The sequence below is a fragment of the Zootoca vivipara genome, chromosome 10, assembly GCF_963506605.1.
Source record: "Zootoca vivipara chromosome 10, rZooViv1.1, whole genome shotgun sequence".
Taxonomy (NCBI): domain Eukaryota; kingdom Metazoa; phylum Chordata; class Lepidosauria; order Squamata; family Lacertidae; genus Zootoca; species Zootoca vivipara.
This window is the reverse complement of record NC_083285.1, coordinates 13,579,348-13,598,621: the sequence shown is the minus strand read 5'-3', so window position 1 is coordinate 13,598,621 and position 19,274 is coordinate 13,579,348. Positions and strand designations below refer to the sequence as shown.

The 19,274-nt window shown below is 43.0% G+C and overlaps 1 protein-coding gene across 3 annotated transcripts in view; it reads right to left on the bottom strand.

Annotated features, from left to right (window-relative positions):
- The window catches only part of TRABD (TraB domain containing), a 29,303-nt gene that overhangs the window by 4,882 nt on the left and 5,147 nt on the right, over positions 1-19,274 (bottom strand). For 2 of the 3 annotated variants that reach the window (XM_035127616.2, XM_035127615.2), the window contains exons 2-8: positions 14,642-14,704; positions 13,121-13,199; positions 10,182-10,348; positions 9,346-9,486; positions 6,837-6,947; positions 4,429-4,568; positions 22-194 (exon numbers count right to left, since the gene is read on the bottom strand). In XM_035127616.2, coding sequence (XP_034983507.1) covers positions 22-194; positions 4,429-4,568; positions 6,837-6,947; positions 9,346-9,486; positions 10,182-10,348; positions 13,121-13,199; positions 14,642-14,665 — 835 coding nt within the window. In that variant the 5' untranslated portion in view covers positions 14,666-14,704. Of the gene's footprint in view, positions 1-21; positions 195-4,428; positions 4,569-6,836; positions 6,948-9,345; positions 9,487-10,181; positions 10,349-13,120; positions 13,200-14,641; positions 16,676-19,274 lie in introns of those variants that run through there. The other variant, XM_060279559.1, reaches the window with a different exon arrangement.

Sequence of the window (19,274 nt, the reverse complement as noted above, 5' to 3'; positions counted from 1 at the left end):
TAGTCATAAATGTTAACTCACCTTCGGATGCACGAGGTAGTTCTGTTCGCTTTGCAGCTTGCTTCAACATGTAAGTCAAGTAAATATCCCTTTCTGAGACGATTGTTCGATGAAGATCAGGAAACTCGCCAATCATCTCAGCCATCATTTGCTCCAGCAGATCCTTCTGTTTACACTTCTCCACATCATCTTTACTGAAACAAACAGTTTCAACGTCTACATTATGCTCTCAGTGATGAACGAAAGCAAAAGGAGAAATAATAATAACCCGAACCGATGCCCTTCGAGCCTCAATAATGCCAAAAATTGTTTGTTTTTTTATAAAAACAGGATGGATAAAGGCAAGTGCAAGGAGGAATTTATCCACTCTTTCAACTTACTATTTCTTACAGAGGAAGCCGGAAGTGTAACCTGTTATTACTGCCTGTCTCAACAGGCTACCTACTAATGTAGAAGGTAAGGGTATAGTCTGGTATAGCTACTACCCTTTCAGCAAGTTGGATTCCCTGGGTTTACTGTAAGTGAGATAACTGCAGAGCTGATCAGGGGCATACCCAGGATCAAAACTAGGGAGGGCAAGAGAGGGGAAGAGAGAGAAGGGAGGGAGGGAGGGGAGAGAGGGAAGGAAGGAAGGAAGGAAGGAAGGAAGGAAGGAAGGAAGGAAGGAAGGAAGGAAGGAAGGAAGGAAGGAGGGAAGAATGGAGCTCCCGTCCGTCCGTCCCCAGCTCAGGCTGCTCCTCCCCCCTCCCACGTTCCTGTCGAGCCGCGGAGGGGGTGAAAATAGCCCAATTTCGGGCTGCTTCTCCCCCCCCTCACATTCCTGTCACTGGCTGCAGCCACGGAGGTGGCGAAAACAGCCCGATTTCCATAACCCGCAGCAACTTTTCCCCTTCAGTTTTCGGAGGGAAAAAGTGCAGGTTATGGTCCGTAAAATACAGCAATTATTATTATTTGCTTCTGGGGGGGCAGCTCCCCCCCTGCTCCTTGCTGGGTACGCCCATGGAGTTGATTGGAATTTGTTGGATTCCCATGGAAAACTCCCAAGTTACTTCTTGGGAGGTAGTGGGGAGTGTGGGTACAAAAAGTTGGTTACTTGAACCCATCCTCAACGAACCTACAATTAAAGCACGCGTGGAACAGAACTAGGACGTGTTAAGTTGCAGGAAAGAAAGTGCTGTTTAACCTCAGAATGGCATCAGCGATAAAAACGGAATTTGTGGATTGCTTTTTCTGCAGAAAAGCCTTGCCGAAAGACAGCTCACAAAGAGAAGCAGCAGCAGCAGCGGCGGCACATGTACACAATTAAAAACCACTGCATAAAAATTCAGTTTAGAATTTGGCACAGAACTCTTTCTTCCCAAGGAATCAATTTTCATTTCTTTTTTAAAATAAAAATAAAAATTGGAAGACATCTGTAATGCAAATGCAGTGGAAAGAAAAATCAAACTGGTTGTTACCCCCTTTCACACTCAAAAAGTGAGTGGGAGGTGTGGATGTGTAAAAGCATATAAACCTCATTCTAATTATAACATGTTAATTCCTTGGAGAGAGAGAGAGCTTCAGCCTTGCTCTGCTGTTATAGCTATGTTGCGCTTCTGCCTTGATGCTGTCGAAACACAACAGCAGGAGCACAAAATGCACCTTTTAGCTTGTCAAGTAGGCTTCACTTGATAACAATTGTTCCAGCATCACCTGTAACAGTCCGGTCCAACTTAGTACTAGAGGATAGCTTCTAAGAATATTCCCAGTTTGATTATTTCAGAACATGCGGCTTATGATCTTTATTAGAGAACAATACATTTTATAGTAGCCACGTCTCAAAGCACTAAACTGTGTCTAAAAGATGCATCTCTTTTCCTGTGATAGTTGAACTTCTTGATCCATATTGTATAGTATTGTGGCATGTGGGTCTTCTGATCTGTTTTATCTTATTCTCTTTTCCTAGGAGTAACCCAATCCTGGAAAATTATGGTGGAGTGGGTGGGGTAACCAGTATAATAAATCATAATAATAATAATTAAATCTGCAGCCAGAAATGAGACACTTGCACCCTTAGGGTCAATTCACACATTCCTATTCATCACCTAGGTGTACAAAACAGCCAGAGATAGAACTTCTGTTCTGCACTTCTTCGAGCAAAATTCACATCATGATGCTTTTCTGTGTTCAAGACAGGGGGACTATTTTCTGCGGGATCTTGCTATTTTGAATTTTTAAAGTTTTTGGATAAGATCCAAAGGTGCATAGCTGTAACAATATTACTTGGGCTACCCACATGGCGGATAGCAAGGCAACCATGCACCCTATTTTAAATATTTTTCTGTGCTCTGAGGTTCAGAGCAGAATCAGGTGAACCCAGTGGTGGCCAGGATTATTTATTATGTAAGCAGTCTCTCCATTGTATTCAGCAATAACGGTTTACCACAAGTTTTGGGTTAGCTTACCTAAATGACCTATTTTGCAATGCAATCCTATGCATGTCTACTCGGACGTAAGTCCCAATGAGTTCAGTGGGGTTTACTCTCCACTGAGAGATAAAATAACTGCAGTATTTCTTATTCCCACCCACTACCCATTGCACTCAACTGGACAACTGTTAAGACACAGAGCCCGTCTGTATTTCTGACTACTATCTGCCCATGCAAAGTATCTTAAAGTGCAGCGCCACTTGAAGCTGTATACCAAGGTCAAAACGCACGATAATGGGTCACAAGTTGACCAGTCCTGGCCTTCCCTGCCTAGTTGATGTAAAACAATACGTCTCGTGTTAGTAATTTATTGCTATGCAGTTTCAGAAGCAGCTGTGGTATCTCCCACTTGGGGAGTATTCCAACTCCTTCTTTTCTTATTAGGCTCCCGGTAATGAAATATCTTTCGGACTGCAGTCTCTTTTTGGATGTGTTTATTTTCTCTAAATGCAACCTTTCTGAAGGACACAAAGGTACATTGTTTGCTCCAGCCACAGCCTGAAAACAGGTATGCTATTGCCTTCAAATGTAAGGGGGGGGGAGCAGTGCAACTATATTGCAGTTGGAGGCAATTTCTTGTGGGGGCTCCGTCCCGCGCCATGTATAAACATGCCCAGTCCCGTTATGCCCTCTTCTGGGTGCAAAAGGACCCATGCACCAGTGATTGCGTGTCAATTGGACGCATCTAAAACGGTCGCTGCCTGTATTGTGGAAACAGCGCATTCCCTCTGTCAATCTCCCTGCAGGCCACAACTAAACAACTGAAGGGCTCTCCTAGCATAAACCAAAGGCAGCCCCATTTGCACAGGGGGAAAGCTAGGTGAGAAGGAACTGGGGGGGGGGGGTGTCATCCCTCCTGCACTGGGGTAAAAGCCACTTAATTTGCACAGTCCTCCCTAGTGGGAGGAAAACCCATCCAAGGATTCTCTCCTCCACCCCAGGAAGAAAAAGTGTGTTATGTGGACCAGGTGCATTCTGGTATCTACAAGACATATGAAGTTGCCTTATACTGAGCTACAGAACCCTAGCAATGTTCTTGCATATAAATGATGCTATTACACACAGTTTAAATATGCAACACGACTACAGTTCCTTTTCTCTATCAGTCTTTCCTTTTCTTTCTCTTTTTCACAGCTCTGTAGTGCCTGCTATATTTCTCAAACGGCCCTTCTTACCAAACACATTGCTCATTCTGTTGCAGACAACGAGATCCTCTTGGGCGTACGACGGTTGCAAATGGCAGAAACCTACTACTGTATATAATGCAATGTTTCATACACGGCAACAGAAAAATAGTACTGAATGCTAAAGCGTCTACATCACACTGAAATGTAAACATGCAAAGAACTGCTTATGGTAAAATAAAAAAAATCTCACTGCTGTTGCTGTGTTGGATAAAAATAACCTGAAAATTGCCACGATAGAAGCACTTGTATTAGAAAAAGCTCTGTAGCCATGCATGAATGTATCAAATAATTCACTACCAACACAGCGTAAACAAAGCCCTAGTTACATGCTATTCCCTCGTAGGGCGATGGCATGATGACTAGGGAGTTGGGCTGTGCTTTCAGCCCTACCAATTGAGTTCACTTCCTAGAACTGTCATTGTGTGTACAGCTAGCTATAAAGGCAACTCAGCATATGAACTCTTGTTCATATGCAGGGGCAAAACTAGGCTTTAATTCTAGGGTTTAGACCACAGCACCACCCGCATCCCTACAGTTGGGTATTAAGGGGTTGGACGGGGAGTTTGCTGTTGACAGGAGCTGGAATCCCAACAATATCCAGAGAGCCTCTAGCCTACTGTTACAACGGTTGCCCTCTCTTTTGTTGTTACTGGCACCAAAAATATTTGCCAGCGCCATCAGAAGATATACCCTAGGGCTGTCTCAAGTCTGAGCATCCAACAGCTGCTGAGATCAGGCCACTTAGGTTCACGAGTTGCCACACTCATTCCTACCTGATTGGGTCAGAAAGGAAGCAGAGGCCCCAAGCTAGCTTGACCTTTTGCCAAAAAGAAAGTGCAGCGATGGCCCTCTTGAAAGTCACCGGGATTGGCCTGTCCCCAAGATGAAATTTGCAGAAAGGTACTTTACTAGCCTGCAAAATGAATATGCACATTAGTGATTATTCAGCATTACATACAATAGGAGGCTAAGGCACTACACAGGGTGTTAACAAATGATGATGATGATGATACTACTACTACTACTACTACTACTACTACTACTAATAATAATAATATCATTTTCAGTTTAGCTATCGGCCAATGCAGGCTTCTTGCATAAAGGTTCTTTCAGGGCTTCATAGCTTACATCAGGCTATTAAGCTGGTTTTCAGAAATGTATTGGTTCCTCTTAAGAGAAATTGTTGAAAGCAGAAGAAAAAAGGGACATGAGTAGCAGTAGCAAAGTCTTCAGACCTCTCTGAGATGCAACAGTTTCACTGTCCATTTCTGGGTACAATTCAAAGTGCTGGTTACAGCTCAGAAGGCTTGGGGACAGGCTACCTCAAGGAGACTACTTTTCCTCTACAATCCCAGTTGAGATCTTGTCCTGCCAATGGAAGATGAGCGTTTGGGCAAGAATTCAAGACAGGGCCTTCTCAGTGGCTGCACCCAAACCTTGTTGATGTTGGCAGGTAAAACTGTTGTATCTTAAGAGGGCTTCAGATTACTGAGTGGATTTGTCTTGTTTTGCATTTTAATCGTAGTGAGTGGTATCTTACTAAGTTTTGCTCATTAGCAGATGAACTGAAATTAATGAACTAATGGATTTCAATGGGTCTACCCTGGGTAAAACTTAGCTGAATGCCACTCAACATGGCTAACTAGCCGACAGCTGTTGTCTAATTTTCATCTTCTCTAATTTGATTATTCTTTGCTCGTTACTTATCATTTACACTAATTACTGCTTGTACTTTATTGACTGGTCACCATTTTGCTATGTATTTCTTTGCTAACTGTCATTAACTGCATTTTACATGAAAAAGTGTGGTAAAAATAAATAAGTGGTTACAGGTTTAAACTTATCATGGCAGCATTTGCAGCTATATTGAATAATTACAGGTTACCAAAGCAGAAAGGATACAAGAGACTCCTCAGACTAGCATGGCTAAGAAAGTGCAAGTGCTGTCATCACAAATCAAATGCAATTTGCGTGGACAATTCACATGAAAAAAATCAAACTCAATCAGTCAGTCAATCAATATAAGTTTATTGTTCTAGCTAAAGGCCATGACAAACCCAAAGAAACAGTACCAATAAACAAAACAGATCGTACATCCATAAGATGAGCAAAAATAAAAAATAAAAAAAATCAACTGCAATACCCATTGAGAAAAATGTTTTAATACACATTAAGAAAAAATGCTTTAATATTGACCAAGGATTCTGGTAATAGTTCTAACTCATCTCTCAAGAAAAAGGAATTCAAATTTATGAGATGATTTGTACAATTATTGATGGAGGAAATTGGACAAAATTTGTTATGTACGACAGAATTGTTCACAGATGCTTACTTGAAAATATTTAAAGGTTCCAGGGGCAGCTGTTAGTTCAAGGGAGCTCCCCCCCAATAGCTCCCCCAAATTTGGGGGTTCAGAACAGCATTGTAGGAAGAGGAGGGGGGATTGAAACAATCAAAATAGTGCAATGTTTAATTCCTGCCCCTCCCCTTATGAAAACACAAACTTTCTCCACTCCCACTTTTTTTTGTTTTTGTTCTTAAAGAGAGATGTATCTAGCTTAATTGCTAACTAAAAATCTATTAGCCTAGCAGCTGAGACAAGGGACAAAATGAATCACACACTCAACTTTCTGATATGTTTAAAGTTCCCTCGGCAGCTGCAACCACTCATATTACAGCTTTCATTATGTTTTGTCAGCGTTGGACAATCAGACTGAAAACTATAGATGGGAGGCTCAGATTTAAAAACCAGAGTTTTTTTTCAGATTTTGATTTGTTTTTAAGATACAGAATACAGTCATACTCATGTTGCATCCGCTTCAGGTTGCGTGTTTTCGTCTCGCGTCTCCCCAGAACGGGTTACTTCTGGGTTTTGCCGCTTGTGCATGCGCAGAAGTGCTAAATCGCGCCACGCGCATGTGCAGACGCGACGCTTCTGGATGCGAACGCTTCAAGTTGCGGACGTGCCTCCGGGACGTATTACGTCCGCAACTCAAGGTTCCACTGTATAGCACAAAGAATTTGACCCAAGTGAAATCCACACCGGTTTCTGTTGTTGCCAGCCTCCCATAATTCACTCAGCATTTTTTAGCTCAGGGGGGAAATCACACACAAAATCTCTCTCTCTTTCTCTCTCTCACTCACACACACACACACACACTTAAAAGAAGAAAGGTCTCACCTCCTTGAAAGCCTCCCTGAACTCCCCTCCGGGAGCCATTCCCAGCTGTTCTGTGATATGTGCAGAGACTTTCAGCAGCAGCATTTGCATCAACCCAGACATGACTCCATTCTATCATAAGAAGAGCCATTAAAAAGAATGAGTTAACCTTTTACAGATTACTAGAAAAGACAAGGTGCATGGTGCCATTAATAGCTGTGATGAAACACAGTTGGCGAAGGAGTAAAACACCAACTCTGCCTCTGGGAGCTGATTTATTGCTGAACACAATCCCCGTTATTTCTCCACATGTCTATATACAGCATCGTTGCTAAGAAGCCTTTTGGACACCTGCTAATTTGATTCCTTGTGGAGGAAAAGAGTAGAAAATAGCACTAAATTAACCTGTCTGGTGGCATAATATTTATTATTTCTACCTACCCACCTCTGCCCGAGAGAAGAAAGTGACTAAGTATGCAAATGGCAAGGGCGATTCCTTGCGTAGGTTCACAATTAAAACAGATTGGCATAGACTTATTTACCTGCTGCACAAAAAGGAGGGATTGCAACATTTGCACAATTTAGAAGCACACACACAGTACAAACAAAGCATGTACGTAACAGTTTCAGAGTTGAGAGATGAGGGTTTTAAAAATTATTTTTAAACCTGTCAACTCAGCTAGTTGAGGAAGTATATAGATGCAGGAAAATCTCATGTCACCAATTAGTTCCTGTTACTCCTGCAACTAAACAGCCTTCCCACTGTGTCCTCCCTCACAAGCAGATTATCACTGGGTACCAGCCTACTTACTTAGTTGCCAGAAATATACATTTGGTGTCAGTTTGATATTTACAGATGACCTTTTTGCCAGATATCTATGATCTACCTTTACACAATGAGTGTGGAGGGTGTTTTGGAATATTAAGTAGGTGACTGTATTGGATAAAGCATTGGACAAAGTATCTTTTAGGTTCACACTGAGAAATATGCTGGAAAACAATTCTAGTTTGCCCTTGGGAGAAAAACTAGAAACTCTTGTGTTCCTGCTTCCTTTTGTGCGGCAAAGTTTATGTCGCAATGCTGTGAAAAATGATCCCGGAAGGGGAAACTGTTGCTTTAGTGCTGAGTCACAAGTCAATGGCTAACCATTCTCCTCGCTCAAACTTAGGCAGTAGTTTACTGTTAGGCGGACAGCTTTCCAAATGCCAACAGATCTGCTCTCAAGCAGATAGATAGATGATAGATAGATAGATAGATAGATAGATAGATAGATAGATAGATAGATAGAAATATTTGCAAGGTGAAGTCTTGCTTGCCAAGGGCACTGAGGAACCTTCATGTCGAAGATGTGCAACACACATAGGTTGTAATTTTACAGCTTTCCTGACTGTCCAAATCCATCTGGTTTCTGAAATCTACTCTACATAAGCCATAACCCTTTGCTAAAAACAGAACTCGATGGCTTGCTTTGGCCGTCTAAATGTCTCTCAGTTGTATGCAGAGTTCCCTGGGAGGAGGGATTGATTGCTAACCACTCTGTGAATTGCAGCTCTGTGTCTCCCAAGAACTATCAGCACCCTTTACAAACTAAAGCTCCCTAAGCATTTACTAAATTAGTCACCATTTTTTCCTAAGTTGACCTCCTTTGTAATGTTTTATTTTGAAATCTTTAAGATAATATTTTAGTTTCCTGTTAATTATGTTGCTTTGACTGTATACTCTATATTTGACTTTCTTCAGAAATGTTTGATTCTGAATTGCTTTATTGATGTTTTAATATGCTGTAAACAGCTTTGAGGTTTTTCTTAAAAATATAAAGCGGTATAGAAATGAAACAAGAAGAAGTATTTTTTTAAATGTTATTACTTTTAAAAAAGAAAAGTGTTATTTTCTAATAGAAACAGAGATTACCTGAAATAAAAACAACAGTATATATAAACTGACTAACTAGAATGGCAATTGTGATATTATCACTTGCACATCCTCTACAGGAAATTGGTGGCAGTTCAGGGATGTATTTTTCCATCTTTGAAAAGCTTATTGAAGAGACAGCAAAAAATTCAAGATACCAGTGTACCGTGCTGGACAAGAGTCTTGCTTTCAGAATGTATGAAAATAAAAATAAAAGTCTAGCCATTTCTTGCTGGGGGAAGAGTCTCTTTATTTGGCTTTTGATTAAGAGAAGATTTTCTGCTGTTGCAAAGTACCATATTTTGTTGCACCATCCTCCTTTAGCTTCCCCCTCTAGCTGTTTACCTGCGTGGAATTTTTGCATGAGTATCATACTGGACTTTAATCCTGTTATTTGGTTTTACATAAACGTACAGTAGAGCTCTGCTCCACTGAAAACCTAGTCCCTGCATACTCCCTGCTTTTATAACACTCCCTATAGAACAAAGCCCTGAATGGGAATGGCTGTGTAATTAACTGCATGTTCATACAAGCCTTGACTGCGCCAGATTATAAAAAGTTAGGAAAGCAGTATTTCAATTTCGCATACAGATGATTTTGTCACTGAAGAACTCATACCTGCTTTATAGCTTGCTGAAGTTTCTCCAGATTGATTTCTTTGGCTTCCTTTAGCAATGTCTTTTCATCCATTTTTAACATAGAAACTCTGTATTGGCACAGCTCAACCACAACCACATCAGGCTGTACTTCTTGTATTGTCTGAAAAATATGGATTCAGTTGCATGCTTGCATTACTGATGTTTTCTTGGGAAAAATCTCCCAAGCATATAGAAGCAGAGTCCCAATCCACAAACTAGTTTTTAAATAAAACTGGGTGGTTTTTTGGGGGGAGGAGAATATAAGGTTTCTCACCTAGAAAGAGAAAAACCTCTCAGGAAAGAATGTGTTTGTTTGTTTATTCATTACACATTTTTGTATTTTGCTGTTATCAGCTCAAGGACTTTAAAATATACACCTTTAAAATATTTCAAGGAAAAAAAAGAATATTGCCAAACAGTAAAAACAAACAAATTCAAGAGATTGTTTTTCAGTGCCCTGCCAAATTACCCGTATCAGCTCTCCGCAGAGAAAACAGGAAACTGACCTCCTCGTACCCCAGAATTTCTCCACCTCTGCATAAATTCAACCCAGCTCTGCAGCTTTGTTTGAAACATGGATAAGACGATCTCCTCACAGGTTTATAATCAGGATGAATAATATGGGAGAAGACTACAGTACACATGATAGAACCTCTGCACGAATTGGTTCTATATAAAGTTATCCAAAACCACAGCTTTGTTCCCAACCCAAATCCGCATTACAAAAATAGTCAAGGTTTCAAAGGTGCACTTCTGGCCCCAAGGGGGGGGGGGAGCTTTTAAGGCCCCATTTTTTTAAAAAAAAAAAAGATTTACCTTCACTACATCTCTTTTGCTGCTGTCACTGAAGTGGGCAGTGCCAACAACATATACTTTGGAGCCCTCCTCGGTGGAAAGTTCCGTCACGGTGCTTGGGAGGCTGGGCTTCTGCTTTCTCCTCTTCATCTTCATCTCCAAAAGTATTTTTAAAGCATCAGCATCAGCTGCATATAATTTAAATAAACAAACTCGTTTATTTAGTTGGCGTCTTCATCTCCCACTTTGCCTCAATACCAAATGAAAAGGATACGAATCGACTACAGTCGTACCGTGGGTTCTCGAACGAGATCCATTCCGGAAGCCCATTTTTGACTTCTGAAAACGATTAGAAAACAAAGGCGCGGCTTCTGACAGGCTGCAGGAGCTTCCTGTACTCAATCGGAAGCTGTAGAAGCCACGTCGGATGTTCGGCTTCCGAAAAAAGGTTTGCAAACCAGAACACTCACTTCTGGGTTTGCGGCATTCGGGAGCCAAAACATCCGAGTCACAAGGTGTTCGAGAACCAAGGTACGACTATACAATGGTTAAATGGCGCCAAGTCAGAGTTTTGAGCATTAACATTCTGGTGACAAATGGGGGGTTTCAGGATAGGTGTGTGTGTGTGTGTGTGTGTGTTTGAAAAATATCGTCAAACCACCACCTTCTGAAGAAGTATCTGAAGAAGTGTGCATGCACACGAAAGCTCATACCAATGACAAACTCAGTTGGTCTCTAAGGTGCTACTGGAAGGATTGTTTAAATTTTGTTTCAACCACCTTCTTTGCCCTTTTTGTGCCCTACTCACTTCATGTTTGCAGCTACGTCCCCCCCCCCCCAAATCTGCAGAGCTGGTGCCAATTAAAAATGAAAACACAGCAGGAGCTTCTCATAGAAGCAATACCATCACATTGCTAATCAGATCTGGCTGCATGAAGTCACCAAGCCATGCCAGAAGGACGGCGAGGCTTGCTTCCTTGACTCTGAATAGGCAAGCATTGTCAAGATAATTCTCAGCCTGCTCCCCATGATCAAACTGGGGACAGTAGGGGGGGGGTGGAGCTGAACTTTGCAGAGGCAATTTTATCACAAAATACTTCCTGCTTTGGCTCCAACATGGTTTATAATTCATGTGTTATATAGTATTAACCTTTGTTTTAGGAACAGTCTGTTTTCTTACAAGATCTCTACACAGGATAACATTAATGCTATTATAAATATGGCATTATACTTTTCTTTGGGGGGGGGGGTTGGGAAATGTAAACTGCCTTCAGAGGACTGTACGGCCCTAAAAGGCAGAACACACATGTCTGAAATAAATATATGGATCAACTTTACATAGCTGTTTTATCACATTACAGTGGTGCCTCGCAAGACGAATTTAATTTGTCCCGCGAGTCGCTTCGTATAGCGAAAAATTCGTTTTGCGAAGCGGCTCCCATAGGAACGCATTGAAGTGTGGTTTCCCATAGGGTGCCTTGCAAGATGGGGGGAAAAATTCCGTCTTCCGAGGCACCCTATGGGACGAAAAAAAATCGTCTTGCGAAGCACACCATAGGAAACTTCATCTTGCGAGTCTCCATTGATATCGCAAAACGCTTTCGTTTTGCGAGGTTTTCGTCTTGTGAGGCATTCATCTAGTGAGGTACCACTGTAATTTATAGCTGCCTTCCCCCCAAAGACCTATTTTATCCTCACAACAAGCCTGTGAAATAAATTCCGCTCAGAAATGCTGGCCAGACCAAATGTCATGCAGTTAGCATCCTTGGCACCTAAGTGCCCAGAATCAGCAACATCCCATCAAGAGAGTAAGTCTCTACCCAGCATACCGGGTTCCCCATAAGCAGCTTGATGATTCCATTGCTTTACAGAAATATTGCTTTACAGAACTGTGCTCAACTGTTTTTAGTACACCTTGAAATTCTGTATCAAAAGGCAGGGCAAAAATATTTCAGCTTAGTCATCTAATTAAAATAGGGTCCAGACAAATTGCTGGCGATAATACTCTGAAGAGCGGTACCCAGAGAAGATGTGGAGCCCACGGTCCCCGCTTCCTCATTAACTTCCCCCGCCTCCTCATTAACTCAGAGCACAACATCATTTAAACATCCTTAAAAGATCAACGACTTCCCTTATTCTCTTTCCATGATTCATTTTGCATACCTTAAATCCCTACATATTTGACATAAACTAAACCATTCAGTGGGACCCAGGTGGCGCTGTGAGTTAAACTACAGAGCCTAGGGCTTGCCAATCAGAAGGTCGGCAGTTCGAATCCCCACGACAGGGTGAGCTCCCATTGCTCTGTCTCAGCTCCTGCCAGCCTAGCAGTTCAAAAGCATGCCAGTGCAAGTAGATAAATAGGTACCACTGTGACTGCGGTTTAGTCATGCTGGCCACATGACACGGAAAAACTGTCTGTGGACAAACACTGACTCCCTCGCCCTGAAAGCGAGAGGAGCACAACAACCTCATAGAAGCCTGTGACTGGACTTAACTGTCCAGGAGTCCTTTACCTTTTTTTACTACCTAGTAAGTGTGTTTAGGATTTCAGGCTTAGACCCTGTGCCCATGCTAGTTAAGTCTTCCTACGTGACTTAGGATCTCGCCCACACATGCATTAGAACAAGATGGCAGTCTGGACTGTACCACTGCAGGTTTATTTCTGAATGCCCACCTGACAAGTAAAAACAAAAACATCAAAAAGGTCCCAGCTGTCCACTTCCCTGGTTGCCACTGGTCCTCTATAGACAAGCGCTCAAAACATGACTATCATCACTCCACATAATGGAATGGTGCAGTCCATTCTAAAGTGGTACAGTCCATTCTACCAAGCTCTGCCACTGCATAGGTAGACCAGACTTAATCCCCACCCACCCCAAACTCTAGCCATTAACTGCTTTAAACCAAGACAAGACGTAGGAGGCAAAATGTCTTTGCTGTCCACAACTATAACATACAAATATTTGACGCAATGTCCGCAGCTTCTTTCGGCCCATCTCCTTGTGCCTCAGGTGAAGGCGCTGGTTCTGTAGCCATCTGTGTCGGATTAAAAATATTTTAAAAAGAGGGTGAAGGGTACATGTGGAGAGAAGAGCTTGAATAAAGCATGTTTTGTGCACGGATAAATCGACGATTATAGCAAGTGCTAGAAGCTGATGAACTTAAAACACTGTCTGTGCTACAAAGGCAGTTTGTTTTGCATCTTGTAGCACAACTACTTCACTATGTGGAAATCTATGCTAAAATGATGTGGCTGTGATTTCAAGTCATAAGCAGCTCAAGATACATCTGTGGGGTTTGTGCGAGGGCTCAGCAAAACAAGCACACTATCTCTGCTATCTTGTTGGGCATAAATTAAGCCCATACTGCTTTCTCCATAGAAGACAATGGGTGAGTGCACATATTTGCTCATTGGGGTGTATTAGTGGTGTTAATAATAATAAAAATATTATTATTATTATTATTATTATTATTATTATTATTATTATTATTATTATTATTTTATTTATACCCTGCCCATCTGGCTGGGTTTCCCCAGCCACTCTGGGCTGCTCCCAACAGAATATTAAAAACACAATAAAACATCAAACATTAAAAAGTTCCCTAAACAGGGCTGCCTTCAGATATAAAGTAGCCATGACACATGTTGGGTTTTTAAATAAAATAAAAAATACATAAAAATTCCCCATAATGCAACAGACCCATAGATTCACAAATTACATAAGGCAGAAATGGGAGCCTGTGGCCCACTAGGGGTTATTTTATAGAGATATGAGAAGCAGCGTCACTTATCTATCTCCAAAAGAAGGACTGGCTCCCACCATCCCTGACCATTGGCCATGCTGGCTGAGGCTGGTGGGAGCTGGAATTTAACATCTGCAGGGACACAGGTTTGCCCTTTCTACCCTGGATAAGGCAGAAGGCTGCAGAGCAACACAATACGTTAAACTTCTTATCGGGTTAGTTCCTGACTACAAGAAACACATGCCACAGTAATAATAAATTATATTATTATTATTATTATTTAGGGAAGTTTTTAATCTGTGATATTTGATGTATTTTAATGTTTGTTGGAAGCCGCCCAGAGTGGCAGGGGAAGCCCAGCCAGATGGGTGGGGTATAAATAATAAATTATTATTTATTATTATTATTATTAACTCAAGCTTTGCTCTATAAGATCTCAATGTGCTTTGGTTTTCTGCTTCTGCAGCTCAAGCACAGCAGCCCCTCAGAAATTTTGTTAAGCCCAAATGCCCAGTGAAGCATTTCCCGCTCTCTACCAGGGCCGGCTCTAGGGGTAGGCTGGGTGGCGTGGGGTGCCAGGCCGGCAGGGGGTGCCGCGTGGCGCCCGCCCACCAGCTGCAGCAAGAAACGGTGCCCGGGCGCCGGAGCAATCTCCGCAACACGGCGCCCGGGCACCCGACATGCTTAAGACGGCCCTGCTCTCTACACAGGATGTTGCTGTTCCCAAAATTTACCTCCTGCTGCTGTTCCCCCTCCATCGCGAGAATGTTCTTTAAATTCCACCAGCCAGATTAGACCTGCAAAACGTTAAAAGAGGGGTAGAGAAGTTCAGGGGTAATAATTAGCAAAGTGCGAAGTATGCGTTTAAAAGATTTAACGATTGGCTAGTGTTTGGCAGTATAGATCTGCACAAATGTTGTTATTAAAATACGCAAAAGCGGTGATACACAACGTAACGATTGTCTCTGTTGCCAGCCTGGCTTTTTGTGCCTACTGATTCGTTCAAAAAGGTGGAAATATAAATATATAGGGAAGCCTGAGGTTGAACCTTCTGTCCAGAGGCAATTAGCAGGAACATGAAGCTTGGTCAAACACACTTAAGGGCCACATTTCAGTTACTTCTTCTCCTTCCTCCTCCTAAAAGAGAACCCACCTTCCTCATGTCAGAAACACAAGAATACAAAGAAAGCACTCTCATCTGCTCAGTTGGTTCAGTATTGTTTCATAAACCATTTCCTACCAACAACCCCCCACAGCATAAGCAAAAGCACACCATCCATCTGGTTTTAAAAAGATAATTCTGCAATAAACGTTAGTCATTAGGATGCAAGAAAGACTATTTGATGCATCTGCAATATCAGACTAACCCAGCAAGCTTTCTGAAAGTTGTCAAGAGTTCAAAGTTGCTGGTTTTGGAAATATATATAGAAGGCACATCAGAACAACTTCTCTAAAGCCAAAAATTTCACCAGCGGCCTGGGTGGTATGTAGGGCTGGGTGATATATCGATACTTTATCCAAAACCGGTTTGAATTCCGTATCGTGGTATCAGTTTCATAATTTTTGACCTTGAAATATATTGCAAACATGGTGTGTGGGTGAGTGTGTTATGCCCAAACCATGAAGCTAGCCAATGCCTCTACATAGCTCCATTCTTATTTCAGGTATTGTGATATATCAGTATATCACGATGCTTAGCTGGTGGTATATATTGATGTTGAAAACTAGCTATCACCCAGCCTTAATGGTAAGCTTGTGGCACATGTCTCATTCATAGCATATGCAATAGGCAGGTGTAGTATTCTTGGACTGGAGCAAGAAGAGTTGTATTCCTACCTGTCTTGTCTGTGCAGTGCTACTCCTAGTTCTCTGACTCAGTAGGCGGCAGGCGAAAGTTTATCACATGTACTTTAGCTCATCGTACAATGGCACACCCATTTTTAAGCTTTCCTTTTTGCACACACACTCGCACATCAGAGGTGAGAGCTGTACGTAATAGTCACTCAAAATAACCCTCTATGTGAGCACCTTGTGGCAATCTGTGACCAGCAGTTAAGCCCAGGGTGATTTGAAGTCTTTGCATTAATAGAGAAGCTTGAACGAGCACAAAACCCATTTGCAGCTGACGTCGCAAAGTTGTCTTTGCACAAAAAGCGCAACTCATTGAACTGCTGTGTGCTAGGGCCCTCACAGGTACATTTTTCGAAAGCAAGGTTATCCAAATTTTGGTTTCCTGTTACCACTGAGCATCCTGAGCTTGCCAACGAAGCCGTATCTGTGTTGTGATCATTTGGGCAGTGCGTATCTTTGCAAGACAGGTTTTTCGGCAGTGACTGCTATGAAGGTGAAACAGAAACGCAGGCTATGTTATCAATAACGAGACGACTTTTGACATACCCGGCAATATGCAAGCTCAGCCATCCCACGGATATGTGCCATAAGGGCCTTTAACGTGAAAACTATTAAAAATACTTGTGGCTTGTTATCACTTACATGGCTTGTGCTACCGTATACTTTAGGGCTGGGCAATGTTGGGCTTTCAACATGGCGGCGTTTCATCAGCCAAACATTGTGGCTTGGCAATAAACTGAGATGTTGAAAAAAGCTGCATTGGCCCCAGCCGGGTGAAACTGCTGCAGGCAGTTGAGGTGTTCACCATAGTGCCTCTTGCGCTGCGGCCAATACAGCTGGTCCAAGTCCTAACCCTAACCCCAACCCTAACCTGCTGCTCAGCTGGAGGGCAGAAAGGCTCCTGTCCCCAGCTGAGTGAGCCCCGAGGCCCCTGCTGCTCGTGTGCGACCAGCAGGGGCCTCGGGGCTCCCTGGCCAAGCTGCCTCCACCTTTGCTGGCATGGGGTGGGGTGGGGGGCGAGCTACCTTGTCCACTTGCCCCCCACTCCCCAAAGACGGACCAACCGGCAATAGCCAAGTGCACAGAACCTGTCAGGCTCTGTGTGCTTGACTGCCTTCGCCTGTGCAGGTAGCTGTCTCTTTCCTTGTTCACCCCAGGAGGAAAGACGCAACCCACCCTCCCAAGCGAAGTCTGCAAGGCGCGGGGTGTAAAGACACCCTACCCACGCCTTGTGGAGAGGGGCTGCTGGAGAGCGCTGGGCCCACCAGCAGCATCAAAGAGACCCTACACCACTTGCCTGGCTTCCACCGGGAGGAAAGGCGTAAGATACCCTCCCAGAGGAAGGCAGCCGGACAGTAGCCAAGCAAGGCCGCAGCCCCGATCCCACTCTTGTGCAAGCAGGAGTGGGATTGGGGCTCTCTCAGCTGGGGAGGGCAGGCTTCGCACTCCTCTCCCTTAATCAGTTCTGGGTTCCCCCTCCAACCCTCCAGAGGAGATCTGGGGTAGTGTGATGGCAGAAGAGGGGAAATTGTCTGCACTGGCCCCAAACTGCATCAGTTGAATGCCACCCTCTGACTAACATTAATATTTCAATGAATTCCACATGAACCAGGGCATTGCATACATTTCTGCTTGGGGTGCCTCAGATAAAGGTTATATAACAGCCAAACGTGCAGTTAAAATGCATGAAACCAACAGCTGCTGAAGACCTGGTCTGAGTCTACCTGGGAACGGCTGTGGCCAGGATCCCTGAATTGCAGGGGGCTGGATTAGACGACCCTTGAGGTCTCTTGCAACTCTACAACTCATTCTAATCTAAGGTCCAAAATTCATGTGACAACAAATCAATGGGTCACCACACCAGGTAAATGCGGACTTGTTCGTCATCATACCAAAAAGGTAAGGAACCGCTGTCCTAAAAATCACTAATTCTGTTCCTCATGTTCACAATGGCTCGTTTCTAATGCTACTTACTTTTGGGAGTGATGTGTGATGGGATATGTCTTCTAAGAAGGCAACACTTTACCGTAACTATAGAAGTGAAGACTTGTACATAAGGAAGATACACGTACGTACAACTGTGTTTTGTCAACTACATCAAGTGCCCATAATTTCTATGTATTTTTCAGCTGTGGCAAAGGCAAGAAATCAAAGTTTTGGTTCAGTTTTCTTGAACAGCAGCGATATTCTCAGAAGCTTTCAGTAGTCAACTCTTACGACTACTACTCCCATGCAGAAGGATGCTATCTTAAGCGCAAACAATGGAAAGGAAAACTGTGGATTTAATGCAATGTGTAGTTTGGCCCTTGGTCTTATGGCTTTGCATGGTAGCAGCTGCTGCACCAGTCTCTTGCAGACGCACACATCAGGATCATCTAGATCTAGACAGACAATGAAGATAAGAGCTGCCGCAATGAGCTACATCAGAGGGCTGTCTGGCCAAGGGGGTGGTGAGTACTGGGTGAATCAGCGGAAGCTTCTCAGAAACAGAATAACTGCAGCATTCCCCCTTCCTTTGCTGGAAATGGACCAAGCAAGATTAGGAATTCCACTGAAACATCACGCCAAGTTGATGTTAATGATGGAGCCACATTCAATGAGCTTCATGGCTGAGTGGGCATTTGAACCCGGCTCTCCCAGGTCCTAGCCCAACCCTCTAACCATTACGTCACACTGGCTCGCTTGTAGAGGGGATAAAAGGTGAGGAAGGGTAGGCCATTTCTGCTGACCGCAGAAGTTTGCGGAAGGACAGTAAAAACAACCAAAGAATGCAGCAAATAAAAGCAAAGAAATCATTATACAGTGGTACCTTGGTTTAAGTACACAATTGGTTCCGGAAGTCTGTACTTAACCTGAAGTGTACTTAACCTGAAGTGAACTTTCCCATTGAAAGTAATGGAAAGTGGATTAATCCATTCCAGACGGTCCGTGGAGTACCGTACTTAAACTGAAGCATACTTAACCTGAAGCGTACTTAACCTGAAAGTAATGGAAAGTGGGTTAATCCGTTCCAGATGGGTCCACGGAGAACTTAAACTGAAAGTACTCAAACCGAAGCGTACTTAAACCGAGGTATGACTGTACATAGTTGTTCTGAAATAAATTATGTCCTTCATGCAGTTCCATGCCTAATATTTTGTAGGCAACACTTCTTTACAGACCAAGTGCTTTGGGTTCTTCTTATGCCCTATTCTGAAGTTAAACTGACGTGTGTGTATCCACAGCAGTAAGGAGAGGAGGAATGGCTGCTGGGAGGAGAGCAAAGAGAAGAAACGCCATGGTGCATCTGCCACAGCAAAACCAGATGCCTTTTCTGCCCCAGCTGCAGCAAAACATGTCTCTCCCATATCAGTCTCTACAGCCACAGCAAGTGCTGTAACTCTCCAGCAGTTTGACTTCGTTCCCATTCACACACTGATCTTGGTCTTACGCCTGGGTATAACTTCAGGAAAGGGATCCACTCTCTCTTACCACTACAATTAGATTGTGCTACATTTAGATTTCAATGATATTCAA